The 16,195-nt window shown below is 36.8% G+C and overlaps 1 protein-coding gene and 3 long non-coding RNA genes across 5 annotated transcripts; 2 read left to right on the forward strand and 2 right to left on the reverse strand.

The window, feature by feature from the left end:
* Positions 1 to 336: 336 nt before the first annotated feature.
* Positions 337 to 4,873, forward strand: LOC147759259 (uncharacterized). The gene is made up of 3 exons (XR_015331659.1): positions 337 to 378; positions 1,508 to 1,601; positions 2,058 to 4,873. It is a non-coding gene; the product is annotated as an uncharacterized LOC147759259 (long non-coding RNA).
* Positions 4,874 to 5,638: 765 nt separating this feature from the next.
* On the forward strand, positions 5,639 to 6,988 carry LOC147759260 (uncharacterized). The gene is made up of 2 exons (XR_015331671.1): positions 5,639 to 6,089; positions 6,528 to 6,988. It is a non-coding gene; the product is annotated as an uncharacterized LOC147759260 (long non-coding RNA).
* LOC147759261 (uncharacterized) lies at positions 6,528 to 9,831 on the reverse strand. 2 transcript variants are annotated; one of them, XR_015331673.1, is made up of 4 exons: positions 9,717 to 9,831; positions 9,387 to 9,484; positions 8,463 to 8,580; positions 6,528 to 7,546 (listed from the first exon to the last, which is right to left on the reverse strand). It is a non-coding gene; the product is annotated as an uncharacterized LOC147759261 (long non-coding RNA). The 2 variants fall into 2 exon arrangements; XR_015331672.1 differs by having other exon boundaries at positions 6,528 to 8,580.
* A 1,362-nt stretch (positions 9,832 to 11,193) lies between these two features.
* Positions 11,194 to 14,598, reverse strand: LOC106168810 (nuclear receptor subfamily 2 group E member 1). The gene is made up of 6 exons (XM_013547999.2): positions 14,574 to 14,598; positions 13,874 to 13,954; positions 13,576 to 13,737; positions 12,948 to 13,387; positions 12,319 to 12,565; positions 11,194 to 12,052 (listed from the first exon to the last, which is right to left on the reverse strand). Exons 1-6 carry the CDS (start codon positions 14,596 to 14,598, stop codon positions 11,799 to 11,801), a joined length of 1,209 nt encoding a protein of 402 aa, XP_013403453.2. The 3' UTR covers positions 11,194 to 11,798.
* Positions 14,599 to 16,195: the final 1,597 nt, after the last annotated feature.

The following is a 16,195-nucleotide window of genomic DNA, read 5'->3' on the forward strand; positions in this document are numbered from 1 at the left end:
TAAAACACATTCTTAGTGCAACAGTTACTTCTTGTTGAATTAATCTAAGGACAATTACAACGTTTAAAACATAACATGACAGATAAATGGCCTTAATCAATATCAATAATAATAATAATAATAATAATAATAATAATCACCGTCTGCAGCTGCCACGCCCCGTTTGTAAGCCATCTTGACACAGTTTGAAATAACGCGGGTTCTCGAGTCAGATTCGATATGTAAACAAACACAATTAATTCATGAGTGAAGAGAGACCACGCATGTTTAGAGAACCTTAACAGGTAAGCAAGTTATATTCACTATGAGCAGTTTTCAAATACATGTAGGAAGGTACCGTGCACGTGGCGGGGAAACCAAAATGCCTGGTAGTGGAAGGTAAGTAGCGTAAGTAAGCGCTAACGTTTCCTCCTGTAACGCATTTGCAATCCCAAACCACTCGTACTGGGTACTGCTACGATACATGTAGGCTTACTATCTCACCTACTGAAATATTTAATGTTTGCTGGATACTGTAACTGAAATGCGGTTTTGTGACTCACAGTTTATTCCTAAGGAAGAAGCCGGATAATCTAGTCTTTTCATGAAACACACAAAGATGTCATGATTGTGATTTTGGGCTAAAATTTTTTTAAAAAAATTGGTATCTGAATGTTCACAAAACATGACAATATTTTTTGCTAATTAAAAGTTACGTGAATAAGGAGCATTTTAATCTTTAATGGTGTTTCTAGTTTAAACTGGTTCTCACAGAAGTTCTCACTGATGCCAATGTTGCACACTTAGGCAAGTACATGCCATTTACGTCTTACTATTATAATTAGAAAACAAATTCATTATTTGAAATGTGACTACATGTACATGTCATGTATGTGATTATAAAGTTACACATTTTTGTTATTCTAGTGTATTCATCTAATTTTATGCAAACTCAATATTCCAGGAAAAAATTGGTATCTGAATGTTCACAAAACATGACAATATTTTTTGCTAATTAAAAGTTACGTGAATAAGGAGCATTTTAATCTTTAATGGTGTTTCTAGTTTAAACTGGTTCTCACAGAAGTTCTCACTGATGCCAATGTTGCACACTTAGGCAAGTACATGCCATTTACGTCTTACTATTATAATTAGAAAGCAAATTCATTATTTGAAATGTGACTACATGTACATGTCATGTATGTGATTATAAAGTTACACATTTTTGTTATTCTAGTGTATTCATCTAATTTTATGCAAACTCAATATTCCAGGAAAAAATTGACCTGGGATAAAACATGTATGGCTTATTTTGCATGGGGCCAAAAATCTTGGAAAGAAGAATCTGATATCACTGTGAGTAGATATGCATGGGAACAACACAAACTGTTGCACCATTTTCTATATTTTCAGGTAGAGAAAATAAGTGAGCTTTTTTTCCATCGCAGATGTTTTCTTTTTTTAATAGAGTTATAAACTAAGAATTCAAAAGCTCTTTTTTTGCAATTTTATATTTTATGCTGGACAGACAAAGAGTACAAGAGATCTGGATGCATGGATCAAAGACATATAAATTATACTCTCACTATTGGGAATGCGAGCAAGACTACGGAAATGTTTTGGTGAGATATTGCTGCAGTGTTGTGTTTATTTATTTATTTGACAAAAATCTCACAGTGTAATACCACAGTCTAAATTTAAGTATACACTTTAAATTATAAATTATGTATGTATATTATAATATACTTATCAGGTAACAAAAATTATATGGACTTAGTCCCCATTCCCATACCTAGATCAATCTAGCATGATCGACCCATCTCCGAGTGGATTCTGACTAAGTTGCGTTCAGGATAAAGCAGCTTAGATGTCTGACATGCCTACTGAAGCAGCTAAACGATTGTAAATTACTTCCTAACAGCTTCAGTAGGGGTGCCAGACATCAGCACCACTTAGGCAGAGATAGGTTGATCCAGCTAGATTGATCTAGGTATGGGAATGGGATCTAACACTGATCAGATATCAGTCTTTATTCAATCAAGGCAAAGTCTATAAAGAAAATTCATTTTCACTTCCAGCCAAAATGGAGGGGTGTTCTACCATCACATTCAAAATGAACATGAATTGTTTTTAGAGATGGTCTGGGGGAAGCACATTGTCAGCATAAACCTATCCCACCAGAGGCTGAGAGGAACAAACCATGGCTAGAACCTGGGTCACATGCAGTTCCGGCACTGGTAGTAGAAACTGTTCTAAACAAGAGGTTTCAAAACAACTTATCTCTGGTTATTAACACAGTAATATACTTGTAGCAACATTAGCATATTATAGAGGATACAAGTGGAGTTTTTGTCTCATCACAAAGAACCTCTCCAGACCCAAATCTTGTTTAAGAAAATGTTTAAGGACTAGCTGCTGTTAACAAGATGACAAGATGGGAAGCTCTTTTTGTGTTTTCTTAGCTGTGTGCTGTTTTGTCTTATATGTAGACTCTGTTAGTACTGTGATGGATACTGTATGTATATATTCAGGTACAATGTATGTTCTAATTTATGCAAAGAATCGTTGTTAAACAACTCTGGTAGAAAAATTGTAGAGCCTGGATTTATAAAAATCACTATATAAAGTTAAATCTATACAAATGTAGTAAGAGGCATTTTCAGTTTTTTTTTTGCAGACACAGAATCTGTTGAAAATATCAATTCACATGTTTTGATGTATTTTTTCAAAACAGAACTCATTTAAACCACCTGCCTACAGAGCTAGAAGCTATCTGGTTGTGATACACTGCCAAGAGTACAATAATAGGCAGGCGACAATTAAAGTGGATGGTACATTCAGCTAGTGTTAATTCTGAAAGGGATTTCAGATCATGATTGATTTCTTTATGATGCAGATAAATAAAAAATGCACAGTATTCATTCAGGCCCGTAGCCAGGGGGGTTCGGGGGGTTCGAAAGAACCGCCCCTTTTGCTGGGAAAAGGTCCACTCTGGGTAAAATTTGATCTAGGTACATAAAGTTTTTAAGGAAAAAGGTCCACTTTTTCAGAAACAGAACCCCCCTTTTGAAATTGCTGGCTACGGGCCTGTCATTGCAATTTGATACAGTCTGATGTATTGAGAAATGGCTGTTCACTTCTTTTTTGAAATACTGTCAACTGCTACGTACTAAAATGTTTTAAATGAGATGTTCCCATGTTTCTTGAAAATATAAAAGCATAATCTAAGAGCAAAGGAAGTATTAAAACAAATGTTTTCATTCTGAAGTTCAAGTTACAATTAGCTAGATGATTATTATAATTATTTGATCCTCACATTGTAGGTAAGGAAATTGGTTTAGCAAGCACATAAGGACATGGGTGGTCTATCCAGTAGTAAAAAAGATATAAAGATATCATTACATTCCCACATAACAGTCTCATGCAGTGACATTGAGGCTGACATTTGGCTCATGGCAGCACGGATGCAACTTGAGCCATGGGACCCAAGGAACCTCAGTCCAAATCCTGTTTAGTGATTATTATGCATGATTGGCAATGCCCAATACAAGAAGACATAACAAATAAGTTAAACTGTTTTGTAGTTTTGGTTGGTCATGTATGTAAGACCCCATTCCTATAGATACACCATCAGTCCATGTGGTTCAACCCAGCTCTGTGAGGACTCTCGCTAAGTGCAATCAGCTGAACAGATTGATTTGCCTCCTCTTGTTTCCAACATACCAGTACTCATAATAGTCACTAGCTTTCTGTATTCTTAACACCAGAAAATGTACTAATCTTTTAAGCTGATTGCACTTAGCAAAAATCCCAGCAGAGTTGGGTATATCAAGGTAGACCTTTGTTTTTATGTGAATTGGGCCTTAGAAAACTGGATGTATGTTGTTCAAGGTATCAGGACACACACACACCCCTCCTGTAATCAATATCATACTGAAAATGAAAATGCAACACTGAGACAAACTTTAAATGCCTGCCTTTAATCAAAATGTATCTCAAGCTAGAGGTGGGGTAAATGGATAATGTCACCCATCCAGGTATCCCTTTAATGAACTAACTGCCACATTTTGTTTTGCCACTCCACTGTGAAGGGGTGAGGTTGTCCAGGAGAGATTGTCCTTGAATCTTTCAAATCTCAAGGTGTCAGGTTCCTATTTATTTAGAAGTAGAAATATTTTGGAATTCTTTTAGAGAAAAAAAAATTTTTTTTAATTTTTTTAAATTTATTTATTTGGAAAATCAGTTGTGGATATGCCATAATTAATATTGAACTGTTTATGAATGTTTGGAAAATTTTGGCAAAGATTTTGACTAACAAACCCCCTCAATTTCCCATATGGCATGTTCCATGCACGTTGGAGATTGTCATGTGTTTACTCCTATACTGACACTCAGTACAAATTGTACATTTGGTAGAAATTCGTAAGTGTGATTCATTTTGAAGCTTTGTATCTAGTTTCCTAATTTTCATATTGATTAATAAAAAATGCATATTTGTAAGTTGGTGGAAATATGGGTTAATGCTTTTTTTTTTTTTTTTTTTTTTTTTTTGACTGATGAGTCTCCAAAAGCTCTGAGAAGCAGTTTCTCATAACTTGTGCCATTCTGAAAATAGTTCCGAGTTGAGAAAAAAAAATTTACAACAAGCAAAAACAGTGAAAGTTGCATGACCAAATGTTATCACTTACTTGAAGGGACATGTTAAGAAGGGAAATATTAAAAATAGCTGTATTGTTATTGTTTATAACCTGAGAACAAAGTATTTGTATCAACGACATAAAAGTCACAGTATCACAAAACAAAAATGTATATTTATTTGTATTGCATTTCTTGCACTGCTTTAACAAGAGTGCAGAAAAAGTTAGTGCTTCTAATAAAAACTCATTTTTGCTAATTGCTGTTGTTAATTATCTCATTTTCAGTCTTATGTGTGGCTGTCCAATCACAACAGGCTTGAAAAAAATGTTATTTACAGTCACAGCTTTTAGGGGAAACATTCGCTAGCAATACATATAAACGTGTTGACAGTATTTTGCCCATTCTATTCTGACTGCTTCACTTGCTGGTTATGTGAAAAGAAAATGGCTATAGAATTCAGATTAATAAAATATCTGTCTTTCTAGCTGCAAAAGTTGAGAAAGGGGCCTATCTCCAGTCTTCAAGATATAACATGCAGAAAATGGAGGGGAGAACAGTGCGCTCCTTCACACCCGCCCCCACCCTTTCTCTAGGGTATTTTTTCCTTCTCTCTGTAATATTTACGATCTTTTGTGAATACGACCGGTGTTAAAAAAAGGTAAGTTTATTAGTATCTCTAAAATCTGAAATTGATGACTTCAATAACTTCCCTTAATCATGGTTAAATAGTATTCTTTGACCACGGCGCCGCAGAAGCTTAGAGCAGGCCAGTTTGGAAATACATAGGCCTACTCGTATATATCAGGCCCGTAGCCATGGGGGGGGGGGGGGGGGGGTCGAAAGAACCCCCCTTTTTGCCGAAAAAGGTCCCCTCTGAGTAAAGTTTTATCTATGTACACGAAACTTTCTTGGTAAAAGGTCCACTTTTTCAAAGGAAGAACCCCCCATTTCAAACTGCTGGCTACGGGCCTGTACATATATATCTGCAATCGATAGTCCGGGGGCGTACAAATATATGTAAATTTCATCCCGCGCAGCGATTTGTTATATCTATCTTCATTGTTATTTTTAATTTTTGACTTAATATAAACTGTTGAGAAATATGATGTATGGTGACAAATAGGTCTATGCGGCCGAGGGTTATAGCCTTATAGTAAAATAATATTCTATGGATATATATATATATATTCTATAGATTCGCCGTTCTTTGGGACCGATTTCCACAGCAACTCCTCAATCAAAATGTGCCATTCACTGTACCAGTTGTGATTTGCATAACAATAAGTCACGCATCACATTGCGACCTATGCTCCTGGCTGGTCACTTGACAGCTAGACCCTGTAAGAAGACGACCTGCATTGATAGATGTGGTGAAGTCATTGTGCCGAACAATTTTTTTCAGCGTTGAAGCTTGGACCCACTGTGTAGGCTTACATTTTTTGGTGAAGCCACAGTTGAGGCAAATATGTTTTGTGAGTAGAATATCGCCTACTAGCCTTTACAAGTGGAAAGAAGTTATTTGATAATGTGGTAGACGTACAGTGCATACGTAAATGTACGGCTTGCCGAAGTTTTCGCCCTTTCATGTTGCAATGTAGGTTACCGTACAGTAGCTGCACTCAGTCAAGAAACTTTCACACTGATTGACTTGGTTTATGCCACTTATTAGGTAGTGTAATTAGACAAAAACGTACGTTACAAAGACCAAAGCCGAAGAAGTTTACGTTTATTTTGAAATAGTTTACTTTGTCTTACGATGAAGTGAGCTAATATCTATTCAGATCTCCCTGTCGTTTAAACTCTTTGTCGTTTAGAATTATGTTCTTTTCGTTATCTTATCTTAGTTCTAATTTTATTGCATTGGGATATCATTTTAAAATCGTAATTAAAACATTGTTTTGACATTTCAGAACTGCCAACTCTGCAGTGATCCCGCGAAATGCACGAGCGTCTCATTGATAGAATCTTCCAAAGCCTTCTAGTCGTATTTTGGAACCTTACACGGGCACACACGCAGGCACTGACGTGCTCGAACGACCACGCACCGCACATGCAATATGGCGAAAATGGAACATGCTTTTATTGCGACTTTCAAAACACAGTAATCGAGTATTTTTATATTCAAATTATACCTTAATTAGGACAAGCTATCGACACCCTTTCTAGATGTTGGTTTCTTTTAGTAAAAAGCATGGATGCTGGTATTGAAATCCAAATAGAGAAAGTAATAGGAAATAGTTCCAATGCAAACCAAACCACGGCCCCGAAATGTCAATAATTAATATTTTATTATATTATATGACTATTTTATTTCTTCACCATGATTTTCTGTCTCTAAAGATACCCTAAATAAAAAAATATCACACAAGGACTTTGTTTTATAGTTTGATACGAGTTTGGTTTGTGTGAATGCATTGATGTGGATGACAGTTGAAAGTTGACAAGTGGGTCGAGTTTACTCCATTTAAGGGGTTACAGGTGGGGCGAGTCCATTTCATCTGAGGGGTGACAGGTGGGGCGAGTCCATTCCATCTGAGGGGTGACAGGAGGGGCGAGTCCATTCCATCTGAGGGGTGACAGGTGGGACGAGTCCATTCCATTTGAGGGGTGGCAGGTGGGGCGAGTCCATTCCATCTGAGGGGTGACAGGTGGGACGAGTCCATTCCATATGAGGGGTGACAGGTGGGGCGAGTCCATTCCATCTGAGGGGTGACAGGTGGGACGAGTCCATTTCATCTGAGGGGTGACAGGTGGGACGCGTACATTCCATATGAGGGGTGACAGGTGGGGCGAGTCCATTCCATCTGAGGGGTGACAGGTGGGACGAGTCCATTCTATTTGAGGGGTGGGGCGAGTCCATTCCATCTAAGGGATGCCAGGTGGGGCGAGTCCATTCCGTTTGAGGGGTGACAGGTGGGTCGAGACCGTTCTTTTTGGGGAGAGCACACAAGTAAAATCACAAATTACATATTAATGCCACTGCAATTAGGTGTATAAAAGAACACTATATTTTTAGTATTGTTTTACCAAGTTTTAAGGGGTTAAGACTTTGTATCATGCAGAAAAAGACATTAAAAAGACATTATTTGGCTGAAAAACTATATTTTTTACAATTTATTAAAAAGATTACATTTTTGTCTGCACATTTGGGACTGTGTGGAAATAAATCTAGGTCACAAAATTAAATCAAAAGATCAATATATTCTATTTATGATTTTAATGAGATATTTTCAAATATATTGGAATATGCAGACCTAATTTTTGGGTGGAGCAAATTTCAACTGTTGCCTTTTCTAAAGTGTGTCATGATCGTCATATTTGTTTTAATTTAAGATTGAAGTATTAATCTGATGATGTCGTGAAATTTGAATAAATTTTCTGTAGCAAACCAGAACCCTTAAAACCTGGACCTATATTAAATTAAGAAAATTATATCCCAAAGGACGAACTTATTTAATCCAATAGATATAAAAAACCTTCTCTCCATATAATAAAATGTAGGGCAGATTTCCCAAAAGGCAAGATCGTAAATTCATAAAAATTATATTTATAAATGTGGGCTGTTGGAAAATCCTGCGGATGTATTTTTTAAATTCTCAACTTCAGTTATTTACAAAATACTGGGCATATTAACAAACCTTTTAAAACCTTCGATTTAAGACATCTTCTGTTACTGTAGAAATCATCTATCCCAAACACAATGATTACAGATCATTTTTAACAGATTTAATTTGAAAGTGCACAGACAATAATCATATCTTCATAACTTTACCCCTAACCATCTACTATTACTAATATTTTTATCATTATTTCATATCGAAATAAAAAACCAAGTTATTACAAACGTTTTATTCAATTTTAAAACAAAAGATGCATGGATGTGCGTAGGGTTCCAGAACGTGAATGACCGGCTTGGTTGCTAGCAGGCGGGTGTCGTGCAGTTCTCAGCATCTCAGTGGACTTCTGAAATGAGAAGGTAATGTTAGCAATATCTGACTAAACGGGGAGACTCGGAAAATACGACCAATGCATTTTACATCTAAGAGAAGAGGATACTTGAAATGATGTGGGTGTTTACTGACTTGTCCAAAGTTCAGGCTCAGATAGCAACCCAAAAAAGTAATCGATATCTATGTTGCCTAACGCCAAAATTAAGACCTTAAGTTAGTAATAAAGATATTTCAGGTGTTTTGCTTTGAAAAAATAAATATTGAAAACACTTCTCTAATTTGTGGAGATCATCACAAGGGACGTTTATTTATTTTACCTACTATGTTATGTTGTAATATCTAAAGTCGCTTTGCACCACGCGTTTGGGAGCCATATTTCTCTTTAGTTTAAATCATTTCCAGTATTTCAACACTGCTTACAAACATTTTACAGGTACATGTATAATAAAATAAACAAACCTACAAAAACTGATTTTATATTTTAAACTATCGTGATTGTCGTAAAAGGAGACGTTTGAATTTTTGATAAACTTTGACTATAAAATTGATGTACACGTTCATGGGGCACGCTTGTCTAAGAATCAAAAGCTCAGAACAGTGACAAGTACGGTATTATCATCTAAATCATTCTGTGATCTTTTTAGTAGTGTGCCCATTTACTAATTTGCTTAATGATACTTTGAGTGACATAACAGAAACGGCAGGCAAAATATAACAAATAGTAATGATATACAAGTAAATACTTTTCGTAAATTTTCTTGCATTCTTCTACTCTTTCTATCAACTGACATAAGTTACTGATGAAAAAGTGATACTTACGAAACATGCATTTGCTTCTACGCCTCATAAAAGCTCGACCTTGCAACTGCACCACACGTTGAACAACATTGCGTCTTCACCCAGCTGTGTCTTACTGCCTAGTGAGCATTCGGAAAAACAGATCGCACTAACGTGAGCAAGTTATTGTTATGCAAATTACAGACAGGTACGGCTCATTTTAGTCGAGGGACTGTGGATGAAACTGTTCACGAATGGTCACGGTCAAATGCATGTTCAGTGGCGAACTATTACCCTCAAACATTACAGAAGAAATGTCATACATATAAATATATGAAAACCCATATGCTTGTGCTAATTTATAATTTTTACCTGGAGAACTTAAAAAAGTCTGTAATAATTTTGCATTTTTTGTTCGTGACAAAACCTTCTCCCGGCAACTGGTGGCGCCCAGTGAAATCCAAGCAATCTGAAATTAAGGATTCGAGATCAGAGATGGACTCTCAGGGGAAGAGATCAATGTACTGCGGCAGTGCCGTACGCTTTACATAGAGGATAATTTCTATCCTTGTTAATTCAGCCAAGATTACTTTTGCCACGGGCGTCGAATAAAATCAACCCTGTAACTGTAACTAAATTTATCAAAATAATAACAAAATGGTTTTAAAGTAAAAGTGACAGTTGTTTTGTGTCTTTAGTTAACTAGTGAATTTTCTTAACTTGTTATTCAGAAATACATTCCAATAAACTGAATTGCTTGCAAGGTCAGCTAACACTAGGATAAATAAGTTGCTGTAAATATGAAGGAGTTAACAGTTTTTGGTAACCTGTTATAGATAGACAGATTGAGGTGATAGTGACCTTGTTACATATATATATATATATATATATATATATATATCTGAACCTTGGAAGTTTAAACTTAAAGGCCATACATTTATACCCTATATTTAGCCATCAAACATGTCCTACATGTCCTACTGCCAAACACATCCAAGCAAATTTCCCGCTGGGTGGGGTTGATATCACATTGTTTTCTGACGTTGATACAACGTTGTTATCTGAGGTTGACACAACTTTCAAATCCAACGTTTATTCAATGTCCTTTCAACGTTATGGTTCAACGTTGTTTCAACGTTAAAACAACATAATTTGCCTGCTGGGAATGGTGTACGGTTTTCCTTGTAACTTTTTCTTTGTCATCGTAAGTGGCCACGGTCTACGCGTCTTACGAACTACACCTTGATGCTAATTACAAAATTGGGTTGGAGTAAGTCGGCGATTAGAGCGATGCGGATTGTAGAACCTTCGGATAGTTGGTGTGTACCCGAAATGTTGTGAAATGCATCAATAAACTATTGAACTGAATAAACCACCATAGGGGCGGATCCAGGATTATTTGAAGGGGGAGTCCGGGGCCCGAAATTTTTGATATTTTAGAGGGCGAACGGTGTCATTTCGTACGGTTTAGAACTATGATTCAGCTAGTCAAATTTCTAATTTTAAGAGGGGACCATTGGTGTGATTTTTTTCAGAAATCGAAGGGGTCATGACCATCTGACACCCCCCTTAAACCACCACTGTACCATTATCTAGGGTTCATTAGTTCCGGGAAGGATTAAATTGACATCAATCAATACTGTAAGTAATGGATCGGCACTTGATGAGGTTATGGGTAAAAAAAGAAAATCCACAGGCGTCATCCACAGATTAGTACGCGTGAAGATCAAATACATGTACATGTGCTTCCACGCACAAATCATAGAAGGCGTTTAATTTACCAATATTGCACATTTGTGCCTAGCCTGCGACTAAAACTACATTGCGAAGCTAGCAAATATACAGACACTAAAGAAAAAATCCATTCCCATTGCTATAAGTTTTATTGGAACTTTCAGACTATTTACGTGAACATCGCTAAAATACACTCAGAAATTGATACCTTTCATAAAAATCAACCGATCATGCTGAGTTTCGACCTGAGCCTGCCATTTTATCAAATAATAAGAAGAATAGCTAATAGCAGTTTTGAAGTTAAACATAAATACGGTTTGACACTTGTAAGTTGAACAACAGGCGTATCGGACTTAAACGACGCTGCCAAACATACAGACACCAAACAGCAAAACGTATTGCAAAAATATAAACAAACATTATTTTTGGAAAATAAACCGGTGTGACGGAACTGAGAGTCCGGTGTGATACAGAGTCCCGGACTGTCAGATTCAGAAACCAGGGGTCCTGCTTTGAAATACAGGGTACCTCCGGACCCTGAATATTCTTAATATAGAGTGTCCTCCGGACTCTCTGTTATACCGGACCCTACATTCGCGGCCAGCAGACGCCCCTGCATTTTTAGGGCAGCTGAAGTGTGATAGCTGTGAACACGAGCACAAAGTATGAGAGTCAGTGGTCGGCTCATGTGGCTCAACTGATGCAACGTCCAAATCGAAATTAACTGGCACTCTTTTCACCGCAGTATATGTCAGCAACAAGTCTTTCTATTGGTATGCTGCCGATTGTTTCCTGGAAGAAGAGTTTTTCCACAAGCCTACCACTCACTACTCGCAGGCAGGGCAGAATAAGCAACAGTTTACCAAATCTTGTCGGCATGAGTGGGTGTCTTTGCCGGCAGTATTCCCCAAGAAGAACTTGTGCCTGGTCCTGTAATCTTTCAATTTGATGCACATTGCTGATGTCGACCGTTTCTATAAAAATAAAACCCTTTATCAGTTTAAAAATGAAGAATCTTTTTGTTTTTAATTATTTTTAAACAACTAAATCATCGACCAGCGGGTTCCAGATTTTTGTATTTTGTACCTTGGTAATTTATGAAAGATAATTATTAAAGAAAACGAAAAAAAGGAAAAGGAATAATTTCGCGTTTTTCATTTTCTCTAAACGTATTTACTCTTTTTCGTATGCTTTTACCAGTACCTGCAAAGGTAACTTGGCATAAACGTTCATTTCTTACCAGTTCTGAATAGCAATATGGCTTTCAGACAAGCGTACTCCGTTGTATCCAATTCCTGCTGCTTTAGACGTTCTACAATGTCCCGAATATAGCGTATTTCAGACAGAATGACTGTCATTTTGTCTCCCGATACCTCTTCTGGCGTGAGTTTGGCACATTCTAGGATGCAATGGACCTCTAATGGAATATTCCATTGTGCCAGATTTAAGATGAACAGATCTTTCCAAGTGTCTCCCAAGAGGACTAACTGGAAAACAACGCAGACATCATTTATAACTAGTTTTAACGGCTCTTGAAAATCATCAAATGATCAGAAGCTTGATAGAATAACTTGACGTAAATGTGAAAAAAGAAATAAATAAAAAATAAAATAATAATACTAACACCCCTTTGGGCTCTAAGATAATGTTCAGGTTTTACAGAAGGAGGAAGAAGGTTTTGATTTTAAGACCAAAATTTTTGTTCTGCTTTGACACCAGCTATACCAATACAAATTATGCAAAACAAAGCTTAAATATCCTCTACCAGAAACCTTCTATAGTTGTTTCAAAACTGAACGATCTGATAGCAGCTGAATAGTTTTCATTAGCACTATCATTGCCAAACTATGCAACGGCTTTTAGTTTTACCTGATCTTTCTTCGAAAGCGTCCCAAATGCAGGTAGCTGCCTAATCCAGTTGACGATAGAGAACAGGAGGCGCGCGGTAATTTCTTGGAGTGATTCCCGGGCATATAACTGTGAGGGAACCCTGAAAGCCGATGGGTACTCCCCGTTCAATCCGCGGATGAGATCCAGCCGCAAAGCCTGGTTGTGCAGGGCCGGAGTCATCATTGGGCATTCTTGGGTCTGTTCAGCCGTCATAAGACCTTGTAGGAAAGTTGGCACTTCGCTGTTTGTAAGCGACAGTGTCTTCGCTGGGGGCTTAGCAACAACCCTCAAGTCCATGGGAATGTCGTGTATTTGTAAGGAGCTGCTGCTGGGGGGAGTCAAATTTGCGACATCCACGTAGACTGGGTAACTAGCGGTCTTCTCCTTAGGTTTTCGTGGTCCCCGCTCATGTTGTACAGCTAGAGGAGAAACGAAGTTCAAAATGTGGATGTTATTGTTTACCCTTTAAGAAAAGCTTTTAAAAACATATAACATTCTACTGTAGATCTTTCTCTGTGGATTTCAAATATTCTTTTTTTTTTTCGAAATAAAATGGAACTGAACACGGAAATGCTAGATTTTTTTAAAGTGCAGATTGCTTACTCACCATCTTTATTCATATCTGCTTCGAAGCACTTCCTAAGCCGACATGCCCTGCACTGGTTCCTGTGCGTCTTGTCTATTGGGCACTTGCCATTCGTCTCTCCCTGCGCCTTACAAGTGTACATACGGTTCCTGTGAATACTGCGCTTGAAGAACCCGGAACAACCTAAAACAGTAAAAATATTTCGGAACTGAAACTGGTCTGGATTGAAAAATCTTTGTGTTTGGAATAACTCCAAGCAATTTCAACCTTTTTTGTCTTTTGTTATTGGAAAATAATTGATGTAGAAAGGAGTGTTTACCATCACATGTGTATATTCCATAATGTTTCCCAGAACTTCTATCGCCGCACACTTTGCAAGGAATGTCCAGAAGGCGCTCGCCTGGAAATCAATATAGAACATTTATTATGTTGTTCTGTTGATAAAATTGGTAGTGATTAATCTCTTTTCCTTGAAATTTCATTTATTTTCAATAAACAATGTAATCTTTATGATATGGGGACATCTGTTCTAGAATTATCACTACTGGAAACTTTCCACTTCAGGCAAACCATCTTCACTTAATTGAAAGACGTTTGTGAGGATGCAGGATCAAAGTCGCTGGGAAACTAATATAAATAATCATTCTATCACTATCGCTTTAAGGCAAGCTGGCTACTGTATGACTTATGATTTATGTTAGGAATGCAAAACGTATGGGAATCATTCTGAAATATTAATTCTAAAAATATACTTTTCAAGAATTGAAAATGTTATTCTTATAATTAATTCTGTCAATATTTGAGAGACAACGTACATTGTGTATGCAACAGTTCCCTTTGTCTTTGTCGAAGTATATATAATAAACCTATAACGTTAATGTATGTTGCTGTATGAAGTTAAATATCACAAGAGTACCAACCATCAGCCACTAAAATCGTTCTTTTAGCATATACTTTTTATAACCCAACGCTACAACATATTTTTGAATAAATAGATTATATAAATACATGTACATTACCTGAGCGCCTGTTCTCCGCCTCCATAACAATGCTCAGCAGAAACTTGATTTCTGGAAGTAACACAAATATTCTCTTGTACAGTAATAGGCCCACCCGAAACCATTTAAACAATAAATTACAAAAAAAAATATTTTTGGAAAACGCAACTTTCACACACGTTCACATATATTTATATTTGTTATTCTGATCAATGTCCCAGACCTCTTTACGTGTTTGTCTTGTACAATCATTTTCCTGATCGGTAGATTACAAATTTCTTGTTCCTTCATTCGTAAACTCTGATAAGTCACCGAGTGCAACAGAAGTCACTTGGCAAGAGTTTCACGTTCTCTGGCCACTTTCTTCCCGCCCTCCTAACCCTCGAGGTCAGGTTCCAATGAATTTTTAATGCAGCACGTGGCGAGTGCCTTTCTAAGTGTGTTGTTGTGATATGATAGTACATTGACAGAGGACCGATAAATCAATAGGAGTTTACCCGGCGACTTGGGTCACTGAGTTGGCAAACTGACTTTTGGGGTACAGGCTTATTGAATTTTGATACTCGCACTTACGATTGTCAGGTAGCGCACTCGATTATGTACATGCTAATTGCTTATGCTTATTTGATTAAATGTTTTATCAATTAACTTGAGAGAAAACTCACGAAATATCTCCGAAATATTGCTACGACGTGTAATCGATTGCCAAAGAAGAGAAAAATAATATGAAGAAAATGAGGAAATAAAATGATAAAAAGTATGTGTATGAAACATAACCAAAGCGCATCTTGCTGAGAATTTTTCACCTATGGAATAATTAAAAACAAAATCAGGAAAGGCAGATTTATGACGTCTTCACACAGCGCAGGTATTATCTTGCATTAGCGGCTATTACTAACGTAAGAGATTTTTCGAAAAATAATGATATAAAAACAATTTTCGTTCTTAAATAATTGCTAATTGTACGATATCTAAACTCTTGTCATTGCGCAACAGTAAGTTCGGCAGTCACAATGTCTCTCGTTTCATTGAAGGGTTTTATTTTCCGTCGGGAACAAAACCCTGCTTCGTCCTGTTACGTAAATAGCGCGGTAATATTGCTTTCGTCAGCTGTTGATAAAGTAAGAAGATTTGTGCACGCCTAATTCGACTGGCACGTACTTCATAAGAAGCATTTGTTCGGTTTCTCGCAGTAGTCAAATTCCTTGCCTTTGGGCAGGATCATCAGAATTAACAAATCGATCAGAGTTTGTCAATTGATTTACACAATAAGCTATGAGGCTTATCATTAGCGAACTACTTAATGGTCAAGACAAAAAGACAAGAAATATTTTAAACAAAACGTCTGTTTATTCAATTCTCAAATGACAATGTAGACGTTTACATTGCTGACTATAGGGAGAGACTTACGTCTGCTTAGGCTGAGCCCCTAGAGCAAAAGTCGAAAATATATTGTTTATAAAAGATACATGTATTCGGATCAAATAGCAAAATAATTCAAAAAGAACAAAATGTGACTTCTAGCTAGAATCACAATACACGGCAAGTTAGGTGTTTCACAATTTGTGTTTTAAATTGACTCATTACCTGATTTTTAAATAGGGGGTTGGACTAGGGTAATTGTATTCTTATAATTTCTGTAT

Source organism: Lingula anatina, unplaced genomic scaffold, assembly GCF_051362555.1.
Source record: "Lingula anatina isolate TDL-2025a unplaced genomic scaffold, LinAna3.0 unanchor82, whole genome shotgun sequence".
Lineage (NCBI taxonomy): Eukaryota > Metazoa > Brachiopoda > Lingulata > Lingulida > Lingulidae > Lingula > Lingula anatina.

Bases quoted from the DNA above. Each gene is read 5' to 3' on its own strand.
- LOC106168810 (XM_013547999.2), bottom strand. From the start codon at position 14,598: ATGGAGGCGGAGAACAGGCGCTCAG. The intron at 13,955-14,573 runs GTAATGTACATG...ATTGATTTCCAG, and splicing joins GGCGGAGAACAGGCGCTCAG to GCGAGCGCCTTCTGGACATT. The intron at 12,053-12,318 runs GTAAGAAATGAA...TTATTTTTATAG, and splicing joins CATATTGCTATTCAGAACTG to AAACGGTCGACATCAGCAAT.